This window comes from Astyanax mexicanus, chromosome 8 (genome assembly GCF_023375975.1).
Source record: "Astyanax mexicanus isolate ESR-SI-001 chromosome 8, AstMex3_surface, whole genome shotgun sequence".
Classification (NCBI taxonomy): domain Eukaryota; kingdom Metazoa; phylum Chordata; class Actinopteri; order Characiformes; family Acestrorhamphidae; genus Astyanax; species Astyanax mexicanus.
The window spans coordinates 35,604,411-35,623,203 of record NC_064415.1 but is presented as its reverse complement, the minus strand read 5'-3'; the positions used below and the strand labels follow the sequence as shown (position 1 = coordinate 35,623,203).

The following is an 18,793-nucleotide window of genomic DNA, read 5'->3' as shown; positions in this document are numbered from 1 at the left end:
GCTTAGTTGATTTTGCCCAACTGTGCGTTGCTGTGTAGGTAGTGCTGTTAAACAAACTAGAAACCCAAATACAATGTCTGGAACAAACATACAATATAAAAAAAAAGGAAATGTACTACATCGACCAATATGATTTCAAAGAAATGGGGTAAAGATAACTCTTTTGCAGGCCAAATCTTATTATTTTACAGTCGTCAGTTTCTCGGTTCCAGATAAACAGCAATGAACAAAAGCACACTGCTAAAGCAACTATAGAATTTTTCAGAGCCAAGACGTGGCATGTTATTGATTGAAGTCAGTCACCTGACCTGAACCTCATTTATCATGCACTTCACTTATAGAGGACAAGATGGTGAGCAGAAAGCCCCCAAAGTGAGCAAGAACCGAAAAGGCTGTATTCCAGTCAGTGATGTAATAGGGTGATGTCAAAGGGTCTCAGACATCATGCAGTCATCAATTATGTAGGTATTAGATTATGTTACTTAATCCAATTACTAAGGAACCCCTGAAACAGGCTTCCTTAGTAGTTCCATGTCTTGGCTGGTGTAGTCTAGAGGGTAACATTGTATTCCCTGGGAAAGACTAGTTCAAGACGAGTTCAATTTCCGAGCCAGGCAAGCACACCATGCTACACAAATAAAAGTCCTTAGGTAAGATGCCTAATGCCACATTTGCCTCACTTTGTAATGTGATTTACATTTAAGTTAAGCAATAAATTAAATGTGAAATGCAAAACTTGAAATGCAAAACACAGGAATTAATGCATGGATCACCCAAGAGAAATGTAAATTCTTAACTTGCATTAGTTTCTTAAACCCACTGTAACAAAGTAATGGCATTTTGACTGCGCCAATACAACAGCATTTGTATCATTTTTAAAAAATATGTACAAATATATTCTACATATAAACAAAATAGGCTGGTGAAGAATAGTAGTATCTTGGCAATTCCACCTTACAAATCACTGTTAAACTTATTGAACTTGCTAGGCACAGTTATAGAGTAGGGTTCCTCTAATAAAAAGGCCACTCAAAGTTTATCTGGAGACTTGCTGTAAGTTCTGTTTGTTGTTGTAAGTTTCTGTCTCATTGTTGTGGTCAGTTTGTTCAGAGATCAGTTCCATTCTCCTTGCTTTAGTCTTCTCTTTCCTCCATGTGCCTCTCTTTGTATCGTATTCCTCTAGCTCTGTATCTTAAAAGCACATCTTGCATGGGTGGTAGAATGCCAAGGCCTGCACGTGTACTGTCTGGTAACACTGCTTTGTTAGTGTCACTGAGGTGTAAGTCATAGTACCAGAGCACTAGTGTGAGGAAGAGTTTTATCTCATTCATCGCAAAGAAACGACCTGGGCACTTACTGGCACCAGAACCAAATGGGAGAAGGTAGTTTTTCAGCGGCCGTCCATTTTTGGAAAACTGTGTTCTTTTTTGGCCCATCTCATCCAAATATCGGTTGTATCTAAACTCCTAAAGTCAGAAAAGACACAAAAATAAGTGAATAAACAATGCAAATTTTACTCACTAAAACTAATTGACATCATACCATGGCTATGGCAACATTGCACTATAGCTCAGATATCAAATAATAAAATTACAGCTGTAAAATTAATAAGATAAAGATATATAATATCAGGAAACAATAGAACAATAGAATCTAAGAATGATGGATGCAGTGAAATACTCCAAAAACATAGTATGTATCGAAGGAGGTGGTCCCACCACATGTGTGAAAAAAAAAGCTCAATGAATTATTAGTTGCTTAATTATGTGAAGTGTTATGGTTACAGTATCATTTAGTTGATCAAATATACCATCCTTGTAGAGAATTTAATATTTAATTTGCAACAAATAAGCAAAAATTTATCTTTCAAAATGACTGTAAATAAGGAAGAAGAAAAAAATGAACCTCATTGAATTGGTTTAATAGAATACAATAATTAGTGGCACATTAAATAATTAATTGGATGTCCTCTCAGACATTTTTTTCACACATGCAAAGGCAGAGTAATGTATGCAGGCTGGCACCGTGTACCTTAAAATTCAAATTATTAAAATAATTCTCATGCCTTAAGCTCTTAGTCTATATCTATGAGGCTCACAATTTGCTTATACTGTAAGTATCTGAGGCTTTAGTAGCAAATTGTGTGTTTTAAATACAGTGTATACTATTATTGAGCTTATGTTTTATAGGAACTTCTTTATTCATAATCCTTTACAATAATCTATAAGTACTATAAGTATGCCTTGTGGAAACCTAGTTTTAAACTTGTAGGTAAGATTATTTCATTCAAAGAACAGTATCCAACAAGATGAAAACAGAAGAATGGTGAATTCCCCACACTGTGGTAAAAACATTATCTTTCTCCTCTTTTGTATTCACCTTTTATTGACCTGGAAATAGTCAAATTACCAATGCGCTCAGAGTTAAATGCTGGTGATTTAGATGTAATTGTCATTAATTACCTGTTTTTTTTTTTAAGAAAGAACTGAATCATGGGTATGTACCGTGCAGCTGGTGTGCTTTATGACTCAGCTAGGATTAGTCACTGATTTGAGTGACAGTCTAATTTACGGATAGGCTGAACAAGTATTGTTTAAATGTAAAGGTCTGGAGTAAATACCATGGGGTTGGAGTAGATGTCAGGGTCCATGTGGATGAGCTGTGGGTAGAGAGCAATGTAATCACCCTTTCTGATTGCTTGTGGTTTACCAGAGTCCAGAGTGAGACTGAAATCATCATTTGCAACTCGTATCATAATAGAGGCACTGGACAGGCGCAGAGCTTCACTGATGATACTCTCTGCAAAAGAAATAAACAAACACACACATTTGTATCTGTCCTAAGAGTAAAGCTTTCTGTTTTAGCATCTGCATTTGGACTCACTTTAGGCACTTTCACTTACTTCACGATTTGTTATGATGCACAGAAAATAGATGCACTCTGTATCCCATAATGACAAAGAGATTTTTTTTTACAAATTTATTAAGACATATTCAGACCCTTTGTTATGACACTATCAAATGCATCTCTTCTCTTATTTCTCTTGATCATCTTTGAGATTCTACACCTTAACTGGAGTTAACCTATGGGAAGACGTACACCTGTCTAAAAAAGGATCAAATCGAGTGACGCTCACACAGGAGAGGTATGAAGCTATGAGCAGCAATCGGGAAATGTCAGTGGAAGGGTGATTCAGCTAGAATTCTCTAAAAAAAAAAAAGAAAAGTCCACAGCGAAACCCGACTGCAGCGAAGAGTGAAGTAGATTAATTCATATCTGTTTATTCTTTCCACACACAATTTAAAACCATATCTAATACCGCATATGTTCTAATGATAATTAAAAACAGCAGAGAAAAGCACCACTTCTAAACTAATCACATTTTATGAGCAGACACACCCACTCAAACCTGAACTGAGATTACCCTACTAAGCAGCTTCCCATGTGTATGAGAATGGCCCTGACACCATTTCAACATACAGGGGTTGGACAATGAAACTGAAACTGAAAGGTTTCATGGCTAAATTGGAGCAGCCTGTTGGCCAGTCTTCATTAATTTCACATTGCACCAGTAAGAGCAGAGTGTGAAGATTCAATTAGCAGGGTAAGAGCACAGTTTTACTTAAAATATTGCAATTCACACAACATTATGGGTGACATATCAGAGTTCAAAAGAGGAGAAATTGTTGGTGCAATTCTGTGACCAAGACAGCAAGTCTTTGTGATGTATCAAGAGCCACAGTATCCAGGGTAATGTCAGCATACAACCAAGAACGACGAACCACATCCAACAGGATTAACTGTGGACGCAAGAGGAAGCTGTCTGAAAGGGATGTTCGGATTGCTAAACCGGATTGTATCCAAAAAACATAAAAACCACGGCTGCCCAAATCACGGCAGAATTCAATGTGCACCTCAACTCTGCTGTTTCCACGAGAACTGTCCGTCGGGACAATAAATTATTGTGTTCTAAAACCAGGCGTTTCATTTTCATTGTCCAACCCCTGTGGATTGTTGTATGTTTTCTATACTTAAGCACTTGAGAAGCACTTTTTCTAGAATATCGTATTTTCCATACACTTTTTTTTTGTTTATGTAGCCTTTTTAAATTATGTAGAAAAAACTACATTTTAAAAATAGTATGCAAATAGTAGGTAAAGGAAGCAATTATGACGTACAGTTAAACACAGTAGGTATTTTCCATTGGGGAGAACATTAAAAAAGGACAGAAAGAAGTTTTGATATGAGATGGTGTTGAAATGTCAGTGACAATTAGTTCCACAGAAGTGCCTCCAGCTCCTATTTATGCCAGCTTCTAAAAATGTGTCTTTGAGTTGCTCGTCTTCCCCTTTAGCCCCCCACCCCCACACCCCGTGCCTTTGCACTCTCGTTTTGCACTTTTCCTGCTTAATCTAGGAATGTCAGCCGATGCCAAGCGCTTTTTGGATGACTGCTGGCACACTGTCGGCAGGCTGGTACATTTGCCCTGTTGGTGGGCTCCTGCACTTGTCCTGGTAAATGAGGATTTCCGCTGAAACCAGTTACGTGATACAAATGTTTCTTAGGACATGACTGCTCACTTAAGGAACTATTACACTGTAAGCAAAGCCTTTTTAGCCACTGTGCGTGCAGCGACTGGCTTTTGACAGTGTTTCAGAAAATCCCTCATTGTGGTTTGATGACTCATTCTCTTCTTCTTGCTTCATCATGCAAGAACCTGTTATGTGTAGTCTTTTCTGCACTTTCAAGACTAAATGTTGTTATTGCAGCAGTGAGCGCTGTAATACTGAAACTGTAATTGTTAAAAATAAGCTTATTATTCCAAAATTGTCATTCTTCTGAAATTCTGAAAGAGACACTTAAATATGATGAGTTTCTTTGATGATAAATGAATAATAAATAAAGATATATATACAGCTCTGGAAAAATTGGGGAAAATCTGGAAAAAAGAGACTGCCTCAGTTTATGGATCAGTTTCTCTTTTTCTCTATTTTGCTTTGTATGTTTGAGTAAAATGAACAATGTTCTTCTATCAAATTCCAGATAAAAGACAATGTCATTTAGAGCATTAATTTACAGAAAACAATGGCTGAAATAACAAAAAAAGATGCAGAGCTTTCAGATCTCAAATAATGGAAAGAAAACAAGTTCATATTCATAAAGTTTTAAGAGTTCAGAAATCAATATTTGGCTAAATAACTCTGAATTTTAAGCACAGTTTTCATGCTTCTTGGCATGTTTTCCATATATATATATATATATATATATATATATATATATATATATATATATATATATATATATATATATATATATATACACTTTTATCCCATTTGATTTTATAAGGTCCTACCTAGCACAGTCATGGAATCCAGCTGTTCAGTGGAGAGGCTGATTGGAGTGTCATGGTCCTCAATATCCTGCAAGATCTGGCCAACCTCAGCTAGGGCTGCAGCATGAGCTTCTGGACATCTAACAGTCAGAAAACATGTAAACGTTGACAAACAATATCAAGAAATGTTATAGCCAAATATATTTTTAACCAAGACATATTTAGCTGGTATGTCTATGCTGGGGATGTCTAATCCTATCATGATCTTTATTAAATAGGTGCTAATTACTAAAAAAAAATGTCACGGGTCTGGACCAGGTGTATCCAATCTTATCTGCAGAGCACTGGTGTGGCTGCTGGTTTCAACTGATTAAACGTGGAATCATTTGTGCTGCAGATTGTTAAAAATGAAAACCCGCAGCCACACGGACACTGGGTGTATAAGATTGGACACCCCGGATCTAGGCCCTTGAAATCTTGGAAATCTTGAAAGGCTAAAGGTAGGCAGTGGTATTGAGCATCAGTACAGTAAGCGAAAGGTTATTTTAATGTTATGACAGATCGTGTATATTCAATAATGGTCGGCCAATAAAAATGCTTGGTCTCTTGCTACCCAAACTTGGGGGGAGTCTTTTCAACGCTACAAACCTTAAGCTCTCGTTAATTGTTAGCTACAATTAGCAAAGCATGCATTAGCATTCTTTGCATTAGCATTTTGCAGTATTAGCAAGTTCAGAAAACATTTGTAGCTTTCTATTTTTTACTGAATTGTAAGTTTGTTAATTTTGTAATTCTAGGGAAATGATGTGGGGAAACTATTCACCATTACTAAACATCTCACTGCAGTCTGAAGGAAATCTGTGATGGTTTAGGCACAATCAGTTAGCACAATGCTAAAATGTTACCTATAAGCTATCGTTCATTGTTAGCCACAGTGTAAAATACAGAAGAAGAACTAGTAAGAAACTGAAAACACTTAACATGTCTTGGCTAACTGACTAACAGCATCTGCAGTGAGAAGGAAATTCTGTAAATTAAATGTATGTTTTTATAAAGCCACATTTTCTGTAGCTTTCCTCACTACCTCAGAGTATAGTAGAGACTCCAAAAGGCAGCTGGCAGTGTGTTGGCTTGTGATGCCCAAAGCATGCAGACATGAGTGCGGGCTTTTCCCGTCTCGTCCAAATGCATGCAATCAAAAGCATCCATTCTTCGCTGAATCAGGTCTGATATTAATGTCCTTTGATGAAGTTCACCATGCAGCAGTTTCTCCGCTAATGCTTCTCTTGCTCGCAATGCACGCACACACAGCGATATGGGCAGTCCTGCTGCAAGTATGGGAAATGCCTGATCAAATGTTAAAAAATCTTGCTTTGCTTTCTGCATGCACATTCCAACTGTTTCTGACTGTAAAACGCCATTCTTCTTGCCAAACAGTGTGAGAAACCCGGCCTCAAACATGATCCTGTGAGTGAAACACTGCAGCCCTTCCTCCCTCCAACTGGATTCACTTGGCAGGCATCGTTGTAAAACTGTCTGCAGATTGTCAAGCATGGTTTGAGACAGGTGCTGAAGATGTAGGCCTTGCAGAGTCTGAGTGAAGATAGAGTGGACATCTTTGTAGCTGTCGCTGTACACTGGAGATGTGAAATCGGCGTGGCCAAATACCTGAAAAAATAAGTTATGGAAAAATGAAAAGATAAACCAGGTGTTTTCACATTTCCTGACTGGAATTCACATCACACTGGTATCATGATCAGAATACTTTATGGCATGATAAGGTTTTCTCAGAATGTAGTGCATATTGGCTGTCCTTTTGGAATGCTGAAAAACTGTATGTTACATAAAAAGGAGTTTAGGAAAGGAGTTGATTAAGCTGCAATATCAGGATGTTAAAAATTGATTAAATTTAAACCATGTAAAATAGATATCCATCAAGTTTCACATTCACACTGTTTTTATGTTCAAATTAGGTGGATTAGCTATACACCACTTATTTTAGTCTACTTTTAATATAATAGCAAACTGATTTCATAAACAAAGGCTACGTTCACATTACTTACATTGCTCAATTCCAATTTTTTTGGCTATCTTGCTATGTGCACACTGATACGTGTATAAACGTCGCCTTCTTCACCAACAACAACAAAAAACTCATATTTGAGAGACGACTCGTAGCTTTATAAAGTGAAATGGATGCTTAAGCAGGAGTGGAGAGTAAACAGCTGGTCTGAAGTACATGTTCAGGTCGAGGAGGAGAAAAAAGACCAGGCGGTTTGCTTTTGCTGTTTTTGCAGCTATAGCTGCACAGCTGCACCAAGAGATGTGTGGGTACAAGAGAGAGAAGCAGGTAGAGCATGCGTAAAATCAAAAAAGAACACAAATTCCAATTTGACCATCACAATCTTTATACTTTATAATCATTATACTGTATTTCAACCCACAACTGGCCATGAAACATAGTTTCAAGTCAGTTGTATAATTACTTTTGAGCCTGTGAAAATGGAGGAACTATGTAATAATGTCTGTGCTTACTGTACAAACTGCTTGGTATGTTTGCTAAACTTGAGTTGAGACTAAAACTATGCATTAGATACACCTTGATTGCTTAAATTTTCAAATCCACTGTGGATGTGTACAGAGGCAAAATGACAAATATAGCTGTTTGGTGTCTGTTTGAATAAAGCAGAAGAAAGAAAGAATGATACTCATTATCATTATATAATAATTCCATTTTGCACCACTATAAGTCATTAAAAGTATTTCCGTCAATTGTCAATGAGAGCTTCCTGTGCTTAACCTGTGTTTATAAATACCGCACCTCAGAAAAAAGTAAAAGTGAATGAGAGAGACAGTCAGAGTCAGAGGTGTGCGTGTGTGTATTGGCCTTCATCCAAATAGTGAGGCACCTATTTGGGTAAAAGGTGAAGAGGTTTCAGAAAGAGTGCTATATAAGTTGATCATTAACATAATCAAGTGGCACGGTGAACTGTTGACTCACGCTTAGTCCTTACCCGCTGAGAGAAACCCATGGCGAATGTATGAAAGTCGAGGTTTTTGCCCTGACGCAGCACCATCGGGAAAGAGAAGGGGTCCATGATGAAGGTGAGGTACTTCCCTGCAATTTTACAGGTGAAGATATCTCCATATTTTTGTTGAGTTGCTCGCAGGAAGCCCAGTGGGTTTTTAGCATAGTCCAACATTACACCAAAAAACGGGAGCCATCCTGTCACGAGCTGAGGCTCACCTGGCTGTCTGCAACACAGAAACAAGCACAAACATGTTAAATATAAGAATTCTTTTTCTTTTTTTTGTTTTCAGTTTGGTTTTACCAACCACAGCGACGGCTGAACCCGAGCATAAACCTTGATTTAGCTTGGGTGAATGCATGCATGCACTGATTACAGAATGCTGGGCTGTTGTTATCATGTGCTTATCTGCCAGTTCAGATAAACAAACATAAAAAAAAATTATAAAATATAATTGCTTTCACGCTGACACGTCACACCTGCAAAATAAATAATTATAAAAAACAGAAGACGCAAAAACCCTTCTTAACTTGTAATTGAAGTCTATGTAAATATATATATATTTCAACACATTTTAAACATTTCTATTGGTTCATTTATTCATTATAAAATTTGGACACACTGAAAGTTTTATAGTTAAAACAAAATTCAGATGTTTTGCACAGTAACCCTGTGAGGTTTTTAAATTCTGCTATAAATAGATAATCAAATATTGTTTTTTAATAGAAATTAAGAACTGTTAAGAACTATAAACATCTTGCTAAGTTAGTGTAAATGGTGATTTACAAATTTCCAAAAGGAAAAAAAGACTTTTACATCAAATGTCCAAATGTTTGTGGACACCCTTTCTAATAACTGCAATCTAATCCTTCCAGCAGTGCTCCAAAATCTAATCAACACTAAACAATGGAGACAGTTACCCCAACAAAAGCAGAAATAGGGGTGAGTATTTTTGGGATAATGGTATTCTGAATTTTTAATTAATTTCAAAAACACACTAATGCAAAAAAATGAATGTTAAAGGTTTATTTAAAATATAACAGTTTTATTCATTAGAAATTCTGTAAGCCTAGATATGTTGTATAAAATATTATCAATTTTGTAACCAAATAAATAATGCAACATGAAAATAATGTAACATAACAATCTACCACAAAACTAAAGTGCAATATATTTATGCATATAAACTGCAAAAATAAACAACTACACAAAAATAACCTTAAAGCTTCAAAGTAAAGAGTAAAACATATACAAAATAGACTGATTTTAATACAGAATACCACTCATAGTACAACATGGATTACTGTGATTATCATCCTTTAAAAATATATGTTTATTTTATTGTATTTAATACTGTAGGGCACACCCCTAAGCAGAATATTTTTTAACATTCTTAATCTGCCCAGACACTATGAATGAACAGACTAATCTTACAATGTTTAAAATCAAGTCCATCCACTTTTAGTAGCACAGTTTCAATTACGTCATGCTCAGTGCAAATGAAACCCCTCGAGCCAAATCAGGCATGAACATGTATGAAGCTAAGGTTACCTCACTGAGTCAACAGGAAATGACTACAGAGTTAATGTTGATGATCCACATGGGAGTTGATGTCTGGATGACATAAAAAGTGATATTTCAGCATTCGCATTCCTGTAGTTTGGATGTGGTGAAATATATCACTCTCTAATTGGATCCAGATTTGAAGAAGACAAAATGGGTGGAATCCAGGAGTGTGTTCACACACAAGTGTGGGAAAATTACCTTGGATAGAAAGCTTGTTCTAGTAATATAATTTTGGGGATTTGCTAACAGTGCTAGAGGACTGTAGTCTAACATGGTTTGGGGATTTTCCAGTTTAAATATCTCTTTTCAACACAACTGTTAATCTGGGTTTGGTGGGTGTGTCTGAGCAGTAAAACCTAGAAATATGCACTATTGTTCTAGAAATAACAAATAACATTTGTAATGAGACAAAACCAAAACTTCTTAATGTGTGAATACATTCAGTCACTTTAGTACTTCTTTGTAATTAAAGATAAAGTTAAAGGGTATTAAAGTTCTTTGGTTTTACCCTGGTGGGAAACTAGAGTCAGGATATAATTTAGTAAATACCTGGGACGGTTTCCTAGACAGAGATTCTTTTAAAGGAAAATCTTAAATATAATCAAGATGAAGGTTGATGATCACAAGCCATCAAACCAAGCTGAACTGATAACATTTTTGCACCAGAAGTGGCATAAAGTTATCCAAAAACGCATGAAAACTGTGATTAAAAAACAGGGTTATTCCACCAAATATTGATTTCTGAACTCTTAGAACTTTATTGATATAAACTTGTTTTTTGTTATTTCAGCCATTTCTAATTTTCTGCAAATAAATGCTTTAAATAACAATATTTTTATTTGGAATTTGGGAGAAATATTGTCTGTAGTTTATAGAATAAAACAAAAATGTTAATTTTACTCAAACTTATACCTATAAATAGCAAAATCAGAGAAACTGATTCAGAAACTGAAGTGGTCTCTTAATTTTTTCCAGAGCTGTATATTTTAGACATACAGTACGAGAACATACGTATGGAGTGGACACACCTTAACTTCAGTGTTTTTTCATTATTTAAAAATGTTCTGCATTGTAGATTAAAACTTTAAACTAAAACATATGGAGCAACTAAACTAAACTAAAACATATTTTTTTATATTGAGAAAAAAAAGTGTTAAACATACCAGAAAAGATTTTTCAAAGTAGCACCTCTTGCTTTTTTCAGTCAGCTTTATGAGGTAGAGTCACCTGGGATAGCTTTCAGTTAACAGCTGTGCTGAACTTGTCAAGAGTTAATTACTTGAATTCTTGTCTCTTAATGTGTTTAAGGGGCTCAGTTGTAAAGTTGTGAAGAGGTAGAGTTGGTATACAGTGAATAGCTCTGTTTGAGTAATGCTAATCCATATTACTTTACTTAGAAAAAAATATACTTAAAAAAATGGTACAGAGTATTTTGGTTTGTTTAACTCTTTTAAAAAACCTAAGCTCTGCCACTATGATTAGGAGATTGCCGGTTCGAATCCTGTTCATAAAGCTTGCCATCGGCTACCGAAGCCCTGAGAGAGCACAACTGGCTTTGCTCTCTCTCCCCACATCACTCCAAAGGGTGATGTCCGCAACACAAGGCACCTGTGAGCTGATGTATCAGAACCGAGTCGCTGCGCTTTCCTCCGGGCGCACTGTGATGCTACTTGGTAATGCTACATCAGCAGCAGTTGGAAAGAGGAGGTGGTTGACTTCACATGTATCAGAGGAGGCATGTGCCTTCACCCTCCTGGTGTTGCGGTATTACTATAGGGATAGAGGGAGTCCTAATGAATCGGTTGGGTAATTGGCAGTGTACATTGGGATTTTTTTTTTTCTATAAAAAATATTTCTAAAAAGTAACTACATAATTTCTTATATGTTCCTTTATAGTCTGGATAACTTCAGTATCAAGTTACAATGTAGGAAATAAAGAAAAACGTTGAGAATACGGCAATGTACTGTAAAGTACTGTAAAGGTTTCTCTTCTGTAATTTGTAAATCCATCCAAGTGAAATAAGTAAACTTTAGTGAGGAAAAAGGAAAAAACATCATGTAGGATGTGTGCTTTGAGAATATGAGGGATAGCTGCTGAAGCACATCAAGAAAGAACAATGGCTTGTTTGAAAGTGGATTGTTATTTATTTATTTTATGTCGATTGCTTCATACCAGGAGGTAAAAATCCGCTCTGGGAACTTCCCAAAGTCTTTTTCCTGAACTGAGCTCTCTCAGAGCTGAGATCCGACTACTTTTAGAACTCAAACACATGAAATATGGTCCTAAAACCTCCATATTTGAGTTGTTAAACTCAGAGTCAGACCAGCTTTTGTGTGAATGTGTTAAACTCACCTCCTCCTCAGGTCTCCGCTCACCTTCAGCAGGAGGTAAAACAGTCCGGAGGCGAGGAGAATAAGAAGCCAGGTCCCCATGTTCCTCCTCCGCTCAGTGCTGTCTCTGTCTGACACCACACTGTCCCACACTGTCCCTCCACACCACACTCACACTCTCACACTGCTCCACACACACACTACCTCAGCGCGGGGTTGGGCTCCGCCCTCTCTCTCGGGCACGCCCCGCCCCCTGCGCTGCGATTGGTTAGCCTGAACTGATCCCAGATATATTTAATCTATAAATTACATATCTGCATAATGTAATTTTCAGAGATCATCAATCAAATATTTATTATTAATAACATATGGCATATTCCGCTGAATTGGTGCCATTTGCATACCCAGAATATTACTTGTATAAATGAGCACAGAAAATAACTTTAAAATACATTTTATTGTTAAGCATAGTTTTTTGTACGTTGACCTAACTGTAAAAGTAAACGATGTAATTCAAAACATTAATAAAAACTACTTAGAACACTAATAATTATTAAAATCCATCAAAGGTGTAATTGTTTTTGCATTGTTGTGTGACTCCAAATCTCATATATGCTTTAAAAAATATTTTTAATAATACATCCACAATATTTAAGTCAAAATACACATTTTAGTTGTGTCCCTGTGTTCCTGTTACTGTAAAACATAAAACATTACCCATGTGAAACATCTGGAACATTCTACAAGTCACATCTACAACAGGAAGTGACATCAGCTGATTCTTCTGAAGATCATGAGAGGACCAAAATTAAGTTCCCTTATAGTGCCCTAGTTTTTCTGTATATTTGATCTTATTGTAATTATGACTGAAGAGGTCAATCTCAGCACTCATTACTGTTTCCTTAATTAATTCTTAGATCTCATTTGTTTATTTCTAAAATACATATTTTGGGAAAATCACTAGAATGTGCTCAGTGTCTTCATGCTATTAGCATAGCCTCCTTTTAGCTATTTTTCATGTTTTTGCTAATTCTAGTCTAAAAACTCAGTCCTGTTACTTTCAAATAAAGAGTAACAGGAATGAGTGCAAGTAAAATGGTTTCCTCTGGTTTACTAATTTATTAGTGTGAATTATAGTTAATGTAATACTATTCACTTGTTTTAAGTTTTGCCGTTACAATTACTGAAGTTGTTCAGATTTACCTTTTAGAAAGACCCAGAGATGCACACATCTGGTACCCAATATTCATTCCTGTTACTCATTATTCCTTCCTGTTACTTGATTCTTTTTTTAAAGAAAGGGTAAAGATAAAAAAGATAAAAATGACTTTGCATATTTTGAAAAAATACATGTGCATGCATATAAAGATTTTTTTTGTCATAAATGTTAAGTATTTAAACATGCAGTAAACCATTTCTTTAAAATAAACACTTTCTTAGGAGAAAATTAAAGACATCAGTGAACTTGTTTTTAAATATGCTTTTTAAATGTCACATGGGTTTTGGTAACAAGACTGAGAAAAATGTAACCATATTCAGCTTAGAAACAAGAATAAAAAAGATGCCTGAGATTGACCAGTACATGTTTTGAATAGTTAAATATATGTGTTATTAGATTTAGAGTTGAAAAAAGATACAAAATGAAATTTTATTTGATCTGATATCTATAATTATTTTGTATTAGTAAAATCTCAGAGGGGAAAACAGTTATAGATATCTATAATAAAAATATCTCCACTTTAATTTTAAACAGTAAATAGAAAATAAAAGTAAAAATCTGACCAGGTCCACATCTGTGGGTCATTATTAAAATGTTCCTTTTGGCCCTAGAAACTAAAACAAAAATGATTTAAAAGGGACATATTATGCAACACTCACTTGTGCATGCTTTTGTATTTTCACTTGGGTCTTGACTGCCACTATAAAAAACCATCCATCTGTTTCTGTGAATCAGTTGAAAGAGGTGTCAGGAATCATGTGCTTCTATGAGACGTCTGGCAGTGAAGGTCCTAGGATTTTTCTAAGTAAGGGGCCATCAAGGGGCCACAATATTCATAGGGTCTGTGGCAGGCCGGCAGATGAGGGAGGAACTTGTTTAAGTTTTGCCATTTAGCCCAAGCTAACACTTAAGTATGGTAAAGGCCAAGCATACATGTATAAGTGTGCTGTGGCCAGAAGCGACTTATTTGCATAAAAATAGTCCTTTAATGACTCATTCTAAAAGAGATTGAAATTGGCAAGAATAGAGCTGGTCTTTTTGCTTGTTTATGTGAAAATGATTTTCTACAAAGAACTTTATGAAGATGTTTTGTACAGCCTATAGGCTTATTCTAACTTCTGCTAAAAGGGGTAAAAAATATGTGCCTTTTAAACATTTTCACTCTTTTGAAAAGTAATTACATATTTATAAGACTTCAGTCTACACAGAAATCATATTTTCCAGCTTAATGGCTTTATTTACTTGTATATGTGTGTCCACCCTTTTAAAGACAAGGTGAACACTTTTAGTAAAAAAATGATATATTATGAAAATGTGATTGACCTGTTTTGTGGTGACTTTATCTTTATAATTTTTTTAAACTGATTAACTTGATTTTAATTACTGTGATATTGTACTAGCTAAGGTGGACAGCTTAAGCTTTACCTCAGCTAACTATATGGAGGCAATAATGTAAGTGAAAATAATATATAAAAACAAATCCCTTCAGTCCCTTAAAAATAAAACACTGTGAAGGTTGTGTTGTCATAGATGTCAAAGGTTACTTTCTTAGATGGGCTGTTATCCCATGATGACAGTTTTAAAGTCTGAAGAACCTCAACAAAAGATAAAGAGTCTCTATCTTTAATACTTTCTTCTCCAGTTCAAAAGCACACTTTAGGGAAGCAATTGAATTACATCTTTTGGAAAACTAACAATGAAACAGTGTTTTGCAGGTATTGCGTGCATGTAACAGTAGAAAAACTGAAAAACAATAATGAAAAAGTTAAGGACGCCAAACAGCACAACTGACTAAGAGTAGGAAGTTGAGTGTATAAAGTTTAACACCATGTGCACATTGGAAAAGGAATGAGTATCATGTCCCCAACTTTTGCCAAGTCCAATGAAAACGAAAGAATGCTGCACTGAACGTGGGTTCAGTATGTTCGTGGGGTTTTTATGCATCAAATGTGGTTCTAATTTCTGCTCAAATGCTGCTCACAATTACTACCGCCCATTTTACTGTACACTGTGGGTAATGCTTTATATGACACAATATTCCTGATACACACGTGACTCTAAGGGGAGAAATGTTAACACAGTTCACAGCAAAATAAACATCAGAAGGAAAAGCAGCAGAATACTGTTTTACAAAAAAACAAAAAAAACAAAACAAGAAAGCCAAACCCAGAGAAGCTAATCGGCTAAAATATCTTCAACTTGCTGAAATCGCAAACCAAGTATTTTTACAGACTATGAGGTGCACCATATTGTAAGGCGCACTATCAATGAACGTCTATTTTCTGGTTTATTTTTACTGGATTATAAGGCGCATTTTAAGTGACAATAGTAAGGATCAGGGGTCTAATTCAGCAGAAAACTCATCCCACGTAGCTTGTTTCAACTTGGTAAACACACAGGCTACTGTTTAATATACTGGCCTCTGAATGGTGAAAGAGCTAGAGCTGCAGTTAGCAGCTAATGCTAATGTTGTTTCATCCTCGATGCTGGAGAAACTTCACTGAAGCTCCTGTATAACTCTGTACTTCAGCAGAGTGGCTTTACTGCTCCTTACAACCTGACCAGTAGAATTCATACATAGGGCACACTAGATATATACAAAATATATATACTGTATCTGCCAATGCTGATATACACATTCATAACTTACAGAAAGTCTAGACACCCTGGTATAACTTTATAACTTCAAAACTACTCAAAATTAATAATAAGGAGCTTAAATCAATTAATTTTAAAGTAGCAGTGTTGTAGTACGGGACGCCAGTATAGATTAGCTTTTTTCCGGTATACAACTGTGCCTTGCTAAAACTAGCCTATAATACACTTAATTAAAAAAATAAATAAATGAATGTAAACTTTAGTAATTTTATACAAGTTGTTTTTTTGTTTCTGTTGTTATTTTATTTTTCTCTGAATTACTTAAATCAGGAACTTCCAACCAAAAAGACTTCAACCACTAATCCGTCATATCTAATCCATCTGCCTCCAGAAGTGCTTGATCAGTGGAGTGGGGTGTGTTAGATTTGGGGCAGAGGTGTAAGGACAGGATAGTAGCTCTCCAGGACGAGGTTGGTAACCCCTGACTTTGATACTACTTCAGTAACCTTAAACCTTAAAGGGTCATGTGATTTTGTCTCAATCGAACTGCAGTGTATCTTTTCCAAATCCGAGTAACAAGCAAGTTACCAACCCAAAGACAGATTTGTAGTACCATAATTTCCGAACCATGAACCTCTACTTTTTTCACATGCTTTGAACACTGTGAATTATAATAGTGCAGCTAATATATGTTTTTTTTTTTGTTGTTTTGTTAAAGGGCTAACGAGCTTCCTGCCGGCAAAACACGGCAATTTAAACAAAACATTGGAAATCTGAGTTTACTGTAAATAAACATAAGTGCTTTACTCACCCAAATTGTTTTCAGTAAAACAAGCGAGTAGATTAATCCAGAGCTCATCAGGACAACAAAGTGTTTCCAGCTTCTCAACATCAGTGTGAATCTTGCATTTAAAGTGGCGCTCGAAGCTGATTGTGAGGCTTGGATGAAAAGCGTCAAGAAAAGGTATCCTGCTTTTTAATATAAATAACCCTGGTTTTTAATCACAGTTTTCATGCATCTTGGCATGTTCTCCTCCACCAGCCTTACACACTACTTTTGGATAACTTTATGCCACTCCTGGTGCAAAAATTCAAGCAGTTCAGTTTGGTTTGATGGCTTGTGATCATCAATCTTCCACTTGATTATATTCCAGAGGTTTTCAATTTAGTAAAATTGAAGAGTTTTGTTCAAACCTTTATCAACAGCACACAATACTTTAACTGTCCTCAAAGACCACCAAATACGCATGGATTTGCTGCCTATATGTGTTAAGCATTGAATGAATCTGTGTTGGTAAATCCAAGCGCAAGAAACAAGATACCACTTGTTCATCGTAGCACGTCAGAGTTTATCAGAACACCAATGAGAAAGATAACGCCATGGTGTTATCTTTACAGTGCCATGAAGCACTTCAAGTATCATTAAATGAGGCAACCTTTCTCCAGAAGTCAGATATAATCATCAGTTTTTCTTTCTCATGCAGTTCCAAGCATTTTTAGGATATTGACCCCATGACTTTACTAGAAGTGTCTCACAATAGAAAGTGCTTTTAGTCTGAGAAACCTTGGAACTATCTGTACTGATCTCTGTAATGTCTGTTATCAGTGTGAGTTTGTCACAACTAAACTGAAGAAACACATGCTCACACTCATGTAACCCCCCCCCCCCCACCCAACATTACAACATAACCCACCTAAATAACCCTAACAAGGAATAAATGGCATATAATGGTGTTTCATTCCAGCCCAAAATGACTGAATTGTAAACAAGACTGTAAAAATGCATCTGAACATGTTTTGCCAACTAAATGGAACATACTTCTATATCAAACAACCACTTAAAATACTTTCCTTCCAAAAATTATTTCCTGTTCTTGCATGGATGTACAACTTCATATGAAAATAAGTTGCACCAATACAGAAAATGCAAATAATAAATACAAACAGTGGCAATATATTTGCAATGAAGAAGAATGAACACAATATATTGATGTTTTTTCTGGTCAACTTTTTTATTTGTTAATCTACAGCACTGGAAAAAAATAAGAGTCCACTTAAAAATGATGAGTTTCTTTGATTTTACCAAATTGAAAATCTCTGGAATATAATCAAGAAGAAAATGGATGATTACAAGCCATCAAACCAAGCTGAACTGCATGAACTTTTGCACCAGGAGTGGCATAAAGTTATCCAAAAGCAGTGTGTAAAACTGGTGAAGGAGAACATGCCAAGATGCATGAAAATCGTGATTAAAAACCAGGGTTATTCCACCAAATATTGATTTCTGAACTCTTATGCCTAGTGAAGAGGTAAATAATGATTCCAAATGATTTTGTGATGTTAACACGTGATTGTCCCATCGTGAATTGCAACAAAAGCATCTTTGAGGAAAAAGGATAATTAAAGGATCTCCAGTTTATAACAAATGTGTGAGAAAATGACTGAAATGGTTAAAAACAATGTCCTTAAAAAATAGGAAAAGATTCTGCAAAATATTATTAAACCATTCAAGGATTCAGGAGGAATTTCAGCATATAAAGACTAAGATGTAGTAAAGTACATCATGCTCCCCTTTTTTCCTTTGCATTTTTCAAAAAGACAATGTAAAACCACATAAAGCACACATTACAAATAGTGTTTTTTTATATACATTGAATATACTGTTTCAAGTTTGAGTTAAACTAACTACACAGAATAAAAATCTGTTGAATTTTAAGA

At 35.7% G+C, this 18,793-nt stretch overlaps 1 protein-coding gene across 1 annotated transcript; it reads right to left on the bottom strand.

The window, feature by feature from the left end:
• Nucleotides 1-12,453, bottom strand: LOC103044953 (cytochrome P450 7A1). Its single transcript, XM_007231066.4, has 6 exons — nt 12,281-12,453; nt 8,347-8,587; nt 6,417-7,000; nt 5,354-5,472; nt 2,621-2,799; nt 1-1,466 (listed from the first exon to the last, which is right to left on the bottom strand). Exons 1-6 carry the CDS (start codon nt 12,358-12,360, stop codon nt 1,134-1,136), a joined length of 1,536 nt encoding a protein of 511 aa, XP_007231128.1. The 5' UTR covers nt 12,361-12,453; the 3' UTR covers nt 1-1,133.
• Nucleotides 12,454-18,793: the final 6,340 nt, after the last annotated feature.